This window comes from Schistocerca serialis, chromosome 10 (genome assembly GCF_023864345.2).
Source record: "Schistocerca serialis cubense isolate TAMUIC-IGC-003099 chromosome 10, iqSchSeri2.2, whole genome shotgun sequence".
NCBI lineage: Eukaryota > Metazoa > Arthropoda > Insecta > Orthoptera > Acrididae > Schistocerca > Schistocerca serialis.
In genome coordinates this window covers 137554785-137570054 of record NC_064647.1, presented here as the reverse complement: position 1 = coordinate 137570054, position 15270 = coordinate 137554785, and the positions used below count along the sequence as shown (strand labels likewise).

The 15270-nt window shown below is 46.3% G+C and overlaps 2 protein-coding genes across 2 annotated transcripts in view; both read left to right on the top strand.

Moving 5' to 3' along the window:
• The window catches only part of LOC126424615 (atherin-like), a 134358-nt gene extending 127947 nt beyond the window's left edge, over positions 1-6411 (top strand). The window contains exon 3 of the mRNA XM_050087353.1: positions 6391-6411. Coding sequence (XP_049943310.1) covers positions 6391-6411 — 21 coding nt within the window. The remainder of the gene's footprint in view (positions 1-6390) is intronic.
• A 545-nt stretch (positions 6412-6956) lies between these two features.
• Positions 6957-15270, top strand: part of LOC126424614 (nascent polypeptide-associated complex subunit alpha, muscle-specific form-like) — a 163328-nt gene continuing 155014 nt past the window's right edge. The window contains exon 1 of the mRNA XM_050087352.1: positions 6957-9233. Within this exon, the coding sequence (XP_049943309.1) occupies positions 6957-9233 (2277 nt within the window). The remainder of the gene's footprint in view (positions 9234-15270) is intronic.

Genomic DNA, 15270 nt, shown 5'->3' with positions numbered 1-15270 from the left:
GTGAGAGTGCTGTACTAGATAACCCCAGTGCTACTGCGCTTGTTGTGCGAGGGCTGGATTAGGTAACCCCGATATTATTGCGTTTGCTCTCTGGTGGCCGTTTTCGGAAACACAAGTGCGGTGACTGCCAAGTAAAGCGCATCGAATTGCGAAAAATTTAAAAACAGCTGTGCATATACTGTCAGGTTGAAATATCGCGATTAAAACTCTCGGTAGGCCGACAGAAGGGCTCTCACTCCCAATATCAATAATACTGTGGTCGACTAGTGGGGATTGTCTGTATTCTAACGTACTTGTGTGGCATTTGTGTGCATTAAATATAACATTCTTAAAACAAATTTATACACAGGAAAAACTGTTCCTCATACAGTTTACATAACTCTTTAAAATAATTTTTATTACGCCTTTATTAACATCAAATTGCCACTGGCTCTCTAACTGTAATGTATTTCGCCCACCAACATCACAGATGCGTCAGGAAAATGTGCAGAAGTCAGCACAAGTGTCAGCACCAGGATCGGCACATCGGTAGTTAATCGAAATAAGCCTTGCCAGCTGGGGTGGCCGAGCGGTTTTAGACGTTACAGTCTGGAACCGCGTGACTGCTACGGTCGCACGTTCGAATCCTGCCTCGGGCATGGATGTGTGTGATGTCCTTAGGTTGGTTAGTTTTAAGCAGTGCTCAGAGCCATTTGAAATAAGCTTTTCTTTTACCGCCGTGTTCTTTCTGTTGCACAAAAGAGTTGATAGTGATAACGTGTCCAAGTGTCTTAAGCAAGTTTATAAACAGTGGTTGACAAGATGCAAGGGCGTGGCAGGAGATGCCAGAAGAGGGCAGCCATTTCGTTTCAACAAAGTCAGCGATTATTATATTTTTTGTATTTGTGAACACTGGACCAGCAAACGCACAGGAAGGTCACAGCACATTCTAAGGCTGTAAAGGACAAGGTTCGTACCTCCAAACCTGTTGCTTCGTTAAGCAACTGAAGGAGGACAACAAAAATTTCCGACTGGTAGTGGTAACTGATAAATATTTAACAGACCTTCGCACTAGGCATGTGTGTACAAAGTTCAGGAAAAACTGCGTCACATGAGCCATACCCCTGCCGCCGTTGGATAAGCAGCTGCAGCAGCAAGTCGTATACTCCTAGCTCACTCATTTGTTACATAGTTTAATTCTTAATTTCTTTGCGTGTTTTTGGTACTTGCATTGTTTAATTCATAAATTTCGGGCGTGTTATAGTATTTGAGAGTTGTAGCATCGCCTTTTAGTACCTGAATAGTGTAATTTCGCGTAGTCTCCTTCCGCCGCCGAGCAGTGTCAGCAGTGCGCAAGTAGCAGCATTACTGCATTTACTAGGCAATCTTGTATTTTAATAACCGTTTAAATTTTGTTGATTTGTTTGCGCTCTCTGTAGATTAGTTCAGACGTTCTTTGCAAAACAGTTTTTAGCATGGATAGGGACTGCAACTGCTGTGTTCGGATGCAGGCTGAGTTGGCATCCCTTCGCTCCCAGCTTCAGGCAGTGTTGGCTTCGGTCACACAGCTTGAGGCTGTTGCCAATGGGCATCACTGTGGGGGTCCGGATGGGGGTTTGACGGGGACGGCCAGCTCGTCCCACGCATCCCCTGATCGGACTACGACTGTGGTTGCCCGGGATACTGCCCGCATTGAGGCTGATCCCTCACCTGTGGTAGTGGGAAGTCGTCTCAAGGTGTGGCAGGGGGCTAAAGACATTCCGGAGGGCTGAACGGAAAGCCTCTCCAGTTTGTCTGACGAACCGGTTTCAGGCTCTGTCTCAGGCTGATACTGATCTTCGGCCTGACATGGCTGCTTGTCCTGTTCCAGAGGTTGCCCCTCAGTCTGCAAGATCCGGGTGGTCGCAGAGGGTGGGCTTACTAGTAGTTGGGAGCTCCAACGTCAGCCGCGTAATGGGGCCCCTTAGAGATATGGCACCAAGAGAGGGGAAGAAAACCAATGTGCACTCCGTGTGCATACCGGGGAGAGTCATTCCAGATGTGGAAAGGGTCCTTCCGGATGCCGTGAAGGGTACAGGGTGCACCCATCTGCAGGTGGTCGCTCATGTCGGCACCAATGATGTGTGTCGCTATGGATCGGAGGAAATCCTCTCTGGCTTCCGGCGGCTATCTGATTTGGTGAAGACTGCCAGTCTCGCTAGCGGGATGAAAGCAGAGCTCACCATCTGCAGCATCGTCGACAGGACTGACTGCGGACCTTTGGTACAGAGCCGAGTGGAGGGTCTGAATCAGAGGCTGAGACGGTTCTGCGACCATGTGGGCTGCAGATTCCTCGACTTGCGCCATAGGGTGGTGGGGTTTCGGGTTCCGCTGGATAGGTCAGGAGTCCACTACACGCAACAAGCGGCTACACGGGTAGCAGGGGTTGTGTGGCGTGGGCTGGGCGGTTTTTTAGGTTAGATGGCCTTGGGCAAGTACAGAAAGGGCAACAGCCTCAACGGGTGCGGGGCAAAGTCAGGACATGCGGGGACCAAGCAGCAGTCGGTATTGTAATTGTCAACTGTCGAAGCTGCGTTGGCAAAGTACCGGAACTTCAAGCGCTGATAGAAAGCACCGAAGCTGAAATCGTTATAGGTACAGAAAGCTGGCTTAAGCCAGAGATAAATTCTGCCGAAATTTTTACAAAGGTACAGACGGTGTTTAGAAAGGATAGATTGCATGCAACCGGTGGTGGCGTGTTTGTCGCTGTTAGTAGTGGTTTATCCTGTAGTGAAATAGAAGTGGATAGTTCCTGTGAATTATTATGGGTGGAGGTTACACTAAACAACCAAACTAGGTTAATAATTGGCTCCTTTTACCGACCTCCCGACTCAGCAGCATTAGTGGCAGAACAACTGAGAGAAAATTTGGAATACATTTCACATAAATTTTCTCAGCATGTTATAGTCTTAGGTGGAGATTTCAATTTACCAGATATAGACTGGGACACTCAGATGTTTAGGACGGGTGGTAGGGACAGAGCATCGAGTGACATTATACTGAGTGCACTATCCGAAAATTACCTCGAGCAATTAAACAGAGAACCGACTCGTGGAGATAACATCTTGGACCTACTGATAACAAACAGACCCGAACTTTTCGACTCTGTATGTACAGAACAGGGAATCAGTGATCATAAGGCCGTTGCAGCATCCCTGAATATGGAAGTTAATAGGAATATAAAAAAAGGGAGAAAGGTTTATCCGTTTAGCAAGAGTAATAGAAGGCAGATTTCAGACTACCTAACAGATCAAAACGAAAATTTCTGTTCCGACACTGACAATGTTGAGTGTTTATGGAAAAAGTTCAAGGCAATCCTAAAATGCGTTTTAGACAGGTACGTGCCGAGTAAAACTGTGAGGGACGGGAAAAACCCACCGTGGTACAACAACAAAGTTAGGAAACTACTGCGAAAGCAAAGCGAGCTCCACTCCAAGTTTAAACGCAACCAAAACCTCTCAGACAAACAGAAGCTAAACGATGTCAAAGTTAGCGTAAGGAGGGCTATGCGTGAAGCATTCATTGAATTCGAAAGTAAAATTCTATGTACCGACTTGACAGAAAATCCTAGGAAGTTCTGGTCTTACGTTAAATCAGCAAGTGGATCGAAACAGCATATCCAGACAATCTGGGATGATGATGACATTGAAACAGAGGATGACACGCGTAAAGCTGAAATACTAAACACCTTTTTCCAAAGCTGTTTCACAGAGGAAGACCGCACTACAGTTCCTTCTCTAAATTCTCGCACAAACGAAAAAATGGCTGACATCGAAATAAGTGTCCAAGGAATAGAAAAGCAACTGGAATCACTCAACGGAGGAAAGTCCACTGGACCTGACGGGATACCAATTCGATTCTACACAGAGTTCGCGAAAGAACTTGCCCCCCTTCGAACAGCCGTGTACCGCAAGTCTCTAGAGGAACGGAAGGTTCCAAATGATTGGAAAAGAGCACAGGTAGTCCCAGTCTTCAAGAAGTGTCGTCGAGCAGATGCGCAAAACTATAGACCTATATCTCTGACGTCGATCTGTTGTAGAATTTTAGAACATGTTTTTTGCTCGAGTATCATGTCGTTTTTGGAAACCCAGAATCTATCATGTAGGAATCAACATGGATTCCGGAAACAGCGATCGTGTGAGACCCAACTCGCTTTATTTGTTCATGAGACCCAGAAAATATTACATACAGGCTCCCAGGTAGATGCTATTTTCCTTGACTTCCGGAAGGCGTTCGATACAGTTCCGCACTGTCGCCTGATAAACAAAGTAAGAGCCTACGGAATATCAGACGAGCTGTGTGGCTGGATTGAAGAGTTTTTGGCAAACAGAACACAGCATGTTATTATCAATGGAGAGACGTCTACAGACGTTAAAGTAACCTCTGGCGTGCCACAGGGAAGTGTTATGGGACCATTGCTTTTCACAATATATATAAATGACCTAATAGATAGTGTCGGAAGTTCCATGCGGCTTTTCGCGGATGATGCTGTAGTATACAGAGAAGTTGCAGCATTAGAAAATTGTAGCGAAATGCAGGAAGATCTGCAGCGGATAGGCACTTGGTGCAGGGAGTGGCAACTGACCCTTAACATAGACAAATGTAATGTATTGCGAATACATAGAAAGAAGGATCCTTTATTGTATGATTATATGATAGCGGAACAAACACTGGTAGCAGTTACTTCTGTAAAATATCTGGGAATATGCGTGCGGAACGATTTGAAGTGCAATGATCATATAAAATTAATTGTTGGTAAGGCGGGTACCAGGTTGAGATTCATTGGGAGACTGCTTAGAAAATGTAGTCCATCAACAAAGGAGGTGGCTTACAAAACACTCGTTCGACCTATACTTGAGTATTGCTCATCAGTGTGGGATCCGTACCAGATCGGGTTGACGGAGGAGATAGAGAAGATACAAAGAAGAGCGGCGCGTTTCATCACAGGGTTATTTGGTAACCGTGATAGCGTTACGGAGATGTTTAATAAACTCAGGTGGCAGACTCTGCAAGAGAGGCGCTCTGCATCGCGGTGTAACTTGCTCGCCAGGTTTAGAGAGGGTGCGTTTCTGGATGAGGTATCGAATATATTGCTTCCCCCTACTTATACCTCCCGAGGAGATCACGAATGTAAAATTAGAGAGATTAGAGCGCGCACGGAGGCTTTCAGGCAGTCGTTCTTCCCGCGAACCATACGCGACTGGAACAGGAAAGGGAGGTAATGACAGTGGCACGTAAAGTGCCCTCCGCCACACACCGTTGGGTGGCTTGCGGAGTATCAATGTAGATGTAGATGTAGATACCACACAACTGCATCTCACCTGGTGAGAGCACGCAGAGCTATACCAACCCCATGGCTTACCAGTTTGCCCTCCCCACAGTGCGATTTTATATAGTTAGTAGAGGCTGTTGCTGCGTATAGTTACGACGAGATACTTCTTACCTTCACGAACTGCTGGCGCCGAAATAATTCGTGACTTTGAAGGACGTTTTTAGTTTTTATTGACAAGCTATTTTACCCCCTTATCACTTAGTGATAAACAAGCTAATATTTGATACAAATACATGGTCTTCCGCGACCTGTGCCGGGCTCATTAAAATCCTTCCGAATGACTGCCGCGTCATCTTGCAAAACACTTAAAATACTAAAATAAGCCGACGTTTCGGCCGTCGTGTTCCGAGGAAGGCCACTGTATGTGCGCCAGACTGTCGGCTGATTTTAGTATTTCCAGGATTTTATAAGACGACGCAGCAGTACAGCCAGAAGCAATTCTTGTTTTTAGTTTATGCTTCTATCTATTTTTGTAATCGAATTGCAGCAGTTTTAATCACCAAATTCAGGAGCACGATTGAGGGCGTTAAAGGTAGTATTGTCTATGATAATCTGAAAGAATACGTGATTGGTGTGGGAATGTATAGTAGAGGAGTCCGATTGGTTCGGTGGGTGAGTAAGAGACAGAACTGCTGAGTGAATGAATGCATGCATGATTATGGATGACAGAATGTAAATGAATGATTAAACGGATTTAAAAGAATTAGGATGAATCATGGACTGAATGAACTTGAATGATGGCATGAACGAGCTCCAATGAAGAAATGAATGGACAATGTAAATAAGAGAATAACGATTTACGAAGGAATGTGAATAAGAGACTAACAAGTAATAAACAAATGTGAACGACAGAAAGACGGAAAGATAGAATGAACAAACATCTATACCAGATTGAATTAATATACGAACATGAGTGATGGAGTAAATTAATGAACAAGAGTGTGTGATAGAAAGAAAGAACGTGAATGAATGCATGATCGTGAGTATCGAGTAGTGTTTGGGGACATAACTGACTGTGAATAAATGAACATCAATTGCAGAACGTGAGTAAATTTCTATGAACAAAAGAATATGTAAATCAGAGAGTCTTACCATGTTTGTGGCAATATTGAAATTTATTTATTTCATTAACAGTACAGAATAACCCACTGCCTTGAAATTTAAGGTGGGTCGGATGCTTCTGAAGCTAGTAGCAAATACTTCTCATTGTTAGTCTTATTGGATTACAGTTGCTAATGCTTTTTTAAAAATAATATAGAGATCATAATATATAAAGATTTCTCTGAGGTTACAGCGAATTGAATGCTTAACAATTGTTAAAATGGTTTCATATAATTTGTTACTACCTAGTCGATAAGAATATAATTTAATCTATACAATGCAAATGTCAAAGAAAAATTTAAAAAAATAAAAAAAATGTAACACAATGAGTGTGGTTAAGAATAATTTGTAATATATAGAGGGAAGTGATATGGTGTTTTTGGATGGGTAATGCAGTCTAAGTAGAATGTTGGTTAGTAATAGCCTATTTCTATTTCAGGTCAGAAAGTGTCGGTACAACCTCGAGCTATTCTCATCTGAAATGATTTGAAAATAAGCGTAAACCATGTGTCCACAGGCGCCGAAGAAGCAGGCCCCCGGGGTGAAGAAGCCAGCAAAGGCAACGAAGGTGGTGTCGGCGGTGGCGCGCGCCAAGCCGGCGGCGGCCGCGAAGCGCCCGGCGACGCCCGCGCCGCCGCTGCGCAGCAAGAAGCACCTGCTGCGCGCCGGCGCCGGCGCCGCCTCCGCGGCCACCCCGCGCCAGAGGGCGGTCGCCGCCGCCGCAGCCGCCGCCAAGAGGCGCGGCCCGCCGGCCAAGCGGGGCCCGGCCGGCGCCGCCGCCGCCCCCGTCAGGAAGCCGCAGCAGCAGGCTGCCAAGGCGACCGCCAAGCCGGGCGGACCCAAGAAGAAGAAGCAGGCGGCCGCTTCCAAGGAGGAGCCGCGGCCGGACGCTGCGGACCAGCACGTCCCCGAGGCGCCTCCGGCCCCAGAGGCCAAGCCTACAGGGCCAGAAGTGACCGCCCCCGCCACCGCCACAGCCACTGCCGTACCGGAACCGCCGCCGCGTTCTCCGGCGTCTCCCGCGTCGACAAAATCGCCATCCAGTCCGCACCAGGCTGTTCTGGAAGGCTGCCCCGTACCCTCTGACGGAGCGGCTTCTCCCAAATCGCCTCCCCTCTTTTTACCCCCGCCGGCCAGCCCCGGTGACACTTCGAAGGCTAAAGGGAAGGACAGCTCTGAAGCGAGAACCACTCAGACTGTCCCTTCAGGGAAATCGGCTCCAAAAAACGCCGCCTCCGCTAAAGATAGCGCCTCGAGAGTCGAAAAAGTCTCTTCCCTGTCCAAGACTTCGGCAGCAGACAAGGCTGCCCCACCGAAGTCGCCGGCTCCGGAGCGGTCTGCCCCGCAGAAGGGCTCCGGTGACAAACTGAGTTCTTCCTCCAAAGTCGCAGAGAAGATTAGCAGTCAGTTGCGGAGCTCGACGCAAGACAAGACCAAAGTACCGCCCGCGGAGAAGTCGGGGAAGAGCTCCCCTTCGGATAAGCCGGGGACCAAATCCCCCACGGCGGATAGAACAGTGTCGCCTCGAGTGTCCCCCACGACAGGTGTCGCGTCCCCGAGATCGCCAGCCGCTTCTTCCAATAGTCCACCTTCGCCGGCTAGCGACGCCGGCAGTAAGAATGCGAAAGAGCCGCCTCGTGAGGATCCGGCGAGGCGGTCCGCAGCTGCGGAGACGGGTGCGGCTCCGGCCTCGCCGTCCGGTGCCACCTCCGTCGATAAGTCGAAAGAGCAGCAGTGGGCAGACACCGTCCACCTTCCAGAGTCACCGAACAGGACCAAGAAGTCCGGCGAGAGTGACGGGAACGCGCCCAAGACTACGGCTACCGTGGCGACCAACACCTCACCGACGACCTCGAGGAAGTCCACTAAGGAGTCCGCGGAGACTGTCGGCGGCAAGAACAGCGGCGGGTCCTCGCCCAGGACGGTGGCGTCGACCAACACGGCGACTGGAAAGAGGTCGCCCACAGAGGAGCCGACTGCCGCCACTGCGAAGTCGACAGCCAATGCCGCCACTAACACGGTGCCGAAGAAGAAGTCCCTCTCGTCGGCGACGAGTGTGGCGGTGCTGGCGAAGAAGGTGAAGGGCCGCGCGGACGTGGGTACGCTGGCGCGGTCACAGCTTCCCGACACGGCGCCCTGCATCCAGGAGCTGCTGCTCATGGCCACGCAGGCCATCAGCGCCTACACCGAAGGCGACGACGAGGACGACGACGCTGCCGCCAGGCGCGGCTCCAAATCGTCGTCCAGTGAAGCCGGCGGCAGGGCGAAGAGGTCGGACAGCAGCGCCAGTGACGGGGAGAGGAAGAAGCAGAAGAAGAAGACCAGGAGGAAGAAGATGCTGCTGCTCGCCTCGGACTCGAAGAACTCCGCCGGCGGAGTGGGCGGCAGTGCTGCCGCCGGTGCAGAGTCGCGTTCGCAGTCGTCGTCCCCCACCGGCAGCTCCTTCGGGAGTCCCGGCGGCGGCTACAAGCCCGCCTCCAAGAAGACCGAGCTCAAGGACAAGATCATCGCCAAGATGGTGGCCGAGAAGGCAGCGTCGCTGCTGGGCGCGGCGTTCGCCAGCAGCATCAAGAAGGGCCGGCAGGAGGAGAGTGACGGCGCGCCGGAGCAGGCCGAGCCTCTAGAATACTCCGTGGCTGCGTACCCCGTGATGGAGGAGGAGGCGGCGGCGGGCCCCAAGTCGTCCTCACCTGCCCACCCGGTGGACGCCAGCCCAGCATCACAGGCTACCGACCCTCAGCCTCCTGCAGAGCCTGAGGACCGCAAGCCCACAGCTGCCGAGGTGAGGTCCACTACATTACGTCAGCCATAATCCGTGAGTACCAGGACACGGATCGCTGACATTTCGATAAGAGTCAGCGATATACATTTTCAACAGTGTACTTCATGCTGGGGTCCACATTCCTAATTAAAAGGTAAAAAGAAGTCATTGTTCCGGAGAGGCTGTATGTTTGTAATATACTATGCAAACGATAACCGTTCTCAATGTAACACAGTGGTATACAGGAAGTCTAGACGAACAATTTGATATGACACTTGTGGTCCATCAAGCTGAGAAACGACGTCAAATCGACCCACAATACGTACTTGACCTACTCGCTGCACGAGATTTCGGTAAAAGTCCTCCTCGAATATTGAAACCCTCTTGTTATTGCACCTACAGAATGTAAAATTGACATTTATGTTAATTTTACCTCACTATTTTGTCAATTTTAACAGGGTAAAGTTGACAGTTAAATCTCTATCTTTCTCTGGCCCCCTGACTACGAGACCACTGTGCTTGTAAGGTTTGAGTTTGGCTTGAGTTGGGAATGTAATTACACTTTTCAAAATTCGTTGAAGAGTGTTATTTTAACCACCCTCACAGGAAAGGCTAACTTACTGACACTAACCACAGCTGGTGCCGTAAGAGGGCTATACCATGTTAAAAATCCAGCACAACGTGCATACGCCGCAGTTTAGGTGGCTTTCATAGGCCAATTTCAGGTTGTTTCCTGTTTTCCGACTTCGTAGATCACAAGTGTACTGGGTGATCAAAAAGTCAGTATAAAATTGAAAACTTAATAAACCACGGAATAATGTAGATAGAGAGGTAAAAATTGACACACATGCTTGGAATGACATGGGGTCTTATTAGAACTAAAAATTAAAACAAAGTATTGCTAGACGCGTGAAAGATCTCTTGCGCGCGTCGTTTGGTGATGATCGTGTGCTCAGCCGCCACTTTCGTCATGCTTGGCCTCCCAGGTCCCCAGACCTCAGTCCGTCCGATTATTGGCTTTGGGGTTACCTGAAGTCGCAAGTGTATCGTGATCGACCGACATCTCTAGGGATCCTGAAAGAAAACATCCGACGCCAATGCCTCACCATAACTCCGGAGATGCTTTACCGTGCTGTTCACAACAATATTCCTCGACTACAGCTATTGTTGAGGAATGATGGTGGACATATTGAGCATTTCCTGCAAAGAATATCATCTTTGCTTTGTTATGTTAATTATTGCTATTCTGATCAGATGAAGCGCCATCTGTCGGACATTTTTTGAACGTATGTATGTTTTTGTTCTAATAAAACCCCATGTCATTCCAAGCACGTGTGTCAATTTGTACCTCTCTATCTACATTATTCCGTGATTTATTCAGTTTTCAAATTTATACTGACTTTTTGATCACCCAGTATATCAAATTGTTGACATTGTGGTACGCTGTAAACAGTTACGGTTTACGCTTAGTGTTTTAGTTTCCACCATTGGCGAGTTTCAACCGTGACATATTATGTCCGATCACATGCGTGAGCACGTGTTAGCTTGAGAAACGCAATCTGGTCATAATTGACCAACGGCATAAAATGAAATGCAATACAGGAATACAACTTCTACGGGACTAGGTCTTCCTTTAAGGTCTGTATTTCATTTAAGTGCAATAGAATTAAATACCTAAATTAGTAAAATGTACTTCTATTACAGTGCTAACTTGTATGCAGTTGTTGTTGTGGTCTTCAGTCCTGAGACTGGTTTGATGCAGCTCTCCATGCTACTCTATCCTGTGCAAGCTTTTTCATCTCCCAGTACCTACTGCAACCTACATCCTTCTGAATCTGCTTAGTGTATTGATCTCTTGGTCTTCCTCTACGATTTTTACCCTCCACGCTGCCCTCCAATGCTAAATTTGTGATCCCTTGATGCCTCAAAACATGTCCTACCAACCGATCCCTTCTTCTAGTCAAGTTGTGCCACAAACTTCTCTTCTCCCCAATCCTATTCAATACCTCCTCATTAGTTACGTGATCTACCCACCTTATCTTCAGCATTCTTCTGTAGCACCACATTTCGAAAGCTTCTATTCTCTTCTTTTCCAAACTGGTTATCGTCCATGTTTCACTTCCATACATGGCTACACTCCATACAATTACTTTCAGAAACGACTTCCTGACACTTAAATCTATACTCGATGTTAACAAATTTCTCTTCTTCAGAAACGATTTCCTTGCCATTGCCAGTCTACATTTTATATTCTCTCTACTTCGACCATCATCACTTATTTCACTCCCTAAATAGCAAAACTCCTTTACTACTTTAAGTGTCTCATTTCCTAATCTAATACCCTCAGCATCACCCGATTTAATTTGACTACATTCCATTATCCTCGTTTTGCTTTTGTTGATGTTCATCTTATATCCTCCTTTCAAGACACTGTCCATTCCGTTCAACTGCTCTTCCAAGTCCTTTGCTGTCTCTGACAGAATTACAATGTCACCGGCGAACCTCAAAGTTTTTACTACTTCTCCATGAATTTTAATACCTACTCCCACTTTTTCTTTTGTTTCCTTTACTGCTTGCTCAATATACAGATTGAATAACATCGGGGAGAGGCTACAACCCTGTCTCACTCCTTTCCCAACCACTGCTTCCCTTTCATGCCCCTCGACTCTTATAACTGCCATCTGGTTTCTGTACAAATTGTAAATAGCCTTTCGCTCCCTGTATTTTACCCCTGCCACCTTCAGAATTTGAAAGAGAGTATTCCAGTTAACGTTGTCAAATGCTTTCACTAAGTCTACAAATGCTAGAAACGTAGGTTTGCCTTTTCTTAATCTTTCTTCTAAGATAAGTCGTAAGGTTAGTATTGCCTCACGTGTTCCACCATTTCTACGGAATCCAAACTGATCTTCCCCGAGGTCCGCTTCTACCAGTTTTTTCCATTCGTCTGTAAAGAATTCGCGTTAGTATTTTGCAGCTGTGACTTATTAAACTGATAGTTCGGTAATTTTCACATCTGTCAACACCTGCTTTCTTTGGGATTGGAATTATATTCTTCTTGAAGTCTGTGGGTATTTCGCCTGTCTCATACATCTTGCTCACCAGATGGTAGAGTTTTGTCATGACTGGCTTTCCCAAGGCCATCAGTAGTTCTAATGGAATGTTGTCTACTCCCGGGGCCTTGTTTCGACTCAGGTCTTTCAGTGCTCTGTCAAACTCTTCACGCAGTATCTTATCTCCCATTTCATCTTCATCTACATCCTCTTCCATTTCCATAATATTGTCCTCAAGTACATCGCCCTTGTATAAACCCTCTATATACTCCTTCCACTTTCTGCCTTCCCTTCTTTGCTTAGAACTGGGTTGCCATCTGAGCTCTTGATATTCATACAAGTGGTTCTCTTCTCTCCAAAGGTCTCTTTAATTTTCCTGTAGGCAGTATCTATCTTACCCCTAGTGAGACAGGCCTCTACATGCTTGCATTTGTCCTCTAGCCATCCCTGCTTAGCCATTTTGCACTTCCTGTCGATCTCATTTTTGAGACGTTTGTATTCCTTTTTGCCTGCTTTATTTACTGCATTTTTATATTTTCTCCTTTTATCAATTAAATTCAATATTTATTCTGTTGCCCAAGGATTTCTATTAGCCCTCGTCTTTTTACCTACTTGATCCTCTGCTGCCTTCCCTACTTCATCCCTCAGAGCTACCCATTCTTCTTCTACTGTATTTCTTTCCCCCATTCCTGTCAATTGTTCCCTTATGCTCTCCCTGAAACTCTGTACAACCTCTGGTTCTTTCAGTTTATCCAGGTCCCATGTCCTTAAATTCCTGCCTTTTTGCAGTTTCTTCAGTTTCAATCTGCAGTTCATAACCAATAGAATGTGGTCAGAATCCACATCTGCCCCTGGAAATGTCTTACAATTTAAAACCTGGTTCCTAAATCTCTGTCTTACCATTATGTAATCTATCTGATTCCTTTTAATATCTTCAGGATTATTCCAGGTATACAACCTTCTTTCATGATTCTTGAACCAAGTGTTAGCTATGATTAAGTTATGCTCTGTGCAAAATTCTACCAGGCGGCTTCCTCTTTCATTTCTTCCCCCCAATCCATATTCACCTACTATGTTTCCTTCTCTCCCTTTTCCTACTGACGAATTCCAGTCACCCATGACTATTAAATTTTCGTCTCCCTTCACTACCTGAATAATTTCTTTTATCTCGTCATATATTTCATCAATTTCTTCATCATCTGCAGAGCTAGTTGGCATATAAACTTGTACTACTGTAGTAGGCATGGGCTTTGTGTCTATCTTGACCACAATAATGCGTTCACTATGCTGTTTGTAGTAGCTAACCCGCACTCCTATTTTTTTATTCATTATTAAACCTACTCCTGCATTACCCCTATTTGATTTTGTATTTATAACCCTGTAATCACCCGACCAAAAGTCTTGTTCCTCCAGCCAACGAACTTCACTAATTCCCACTATATCTGACTTTAACCTATCCATTTCCGTTTTTAAATTTTCTAACCTACCTGCCCGATTAAGGGATCTGACATTCCACGCTCCGATCCGTAGAATGCCAGTTTTCTTTCTCCTGATAACGACGTCCTCTTGAGTAGTCCCCGCCCGGAGATCCGAATGGGGGACTATTTTACCTCCGGAATATTTTACCCAAGAGGACGCCATCATCATTTAATCATACAGTAAAGCAGCATGTCCTCGGGAGAAATTACGGCTGTAGTTTCCCCTTGCTTTCAGCCGTTCGCAGTACCAGCACAGCTAGGCCGTTTTGGTTAATGTTACAAGGCCAGATCAGTCAATCATCCAGACTGTTGCCCCTGCAACTACTGAAAAGGCTGCTGCAGTGCCAACCAAAATTCGCGGTCTCCGGTGCGACAGCGCTCTCCCTTGGATCCTGCCTGCCCAAAGATGTTTGTAACAAATTCTGCTTCATGCATATTTTAGGTAGAAAATATTTTATTTAATCATCCAACACGAACAGATAAGTGTCATCGCGTCCTCTCTTACATCGAACCAGGGTTTGATGCACAGAGTACCTTTTGACAACCCAGTTATCTAGAATAGGACAATTTTAATATACTACATAATAGCACTGAAAATTTGTTAACATCGAGTATAGATTTATGTGTCAGGAAGTCGTTTCTGAAAGTATTTGTATGGAGTGTAGCCATGTATGGAAGTGAAACATGGACAATAAATAGTTTGGACAAGAAGAGAATAGAAGCTTTCGAAATGTGGTGCTACAGAAGAATGCTGAAGATTAGATGGGTAGATCACGTAACTAATGAGGAGGTATTGAATAGAACTGGGGAGAATAGGAGTTTGTGACACAACTTTACTAGAAGAAGGGATCGGTTGGTAGGTCATGTTCTGAGGCATCAGGGGATCATAAATTTAGCATTGGAGGGCAGTGTGGAGGGTAAAAATCGTAGAGGGAGACCAAGAGATGAATACACGAAGCAGATTCAGAAGGATGTAGGTTGCAGTACGTACTGGGAGATGAAGAAGCTTGCACAGGATAGAGTAGCATGGAGAGCTGCATCAAACCAGTTTCAGGACTGAAGACCACAACAACAGCAACAACAACATAAACTAATGAAGGTAATACTGGCAGTACTTGTACTACTGCAGCTGCTGGCATAAATGATAATGATGATGACAATGATGACTATGATGGTAATGACGACGATGACGACAAACAATAACAACAATAAAGATAGTGGCAGATGCGAGAATGTATAGGTATACAAAATGGATGTTTTCTGGTGCACCGAATTCAGGAGAGAGGATATATAAGGGGATTGCATTGGCCAAGAATACAGAGAAGTAAGGGATGTGCAAAGCTAACGAGTACATTCAGGTACAATCCTTAATGTTGCTTTAGTAGATATGTCATTAACTGTCTTCTGAAGGTGCAGAGGTTATGCAGTTTCCTAATACAGTGCGGGAGCCGGTCGCTGTGACCGAGCGGTTCAGGGGCTTTAGTCCGGAACCGGACTGCTACGGTCGCAGGTTCGAATCCTGCCTCGGGC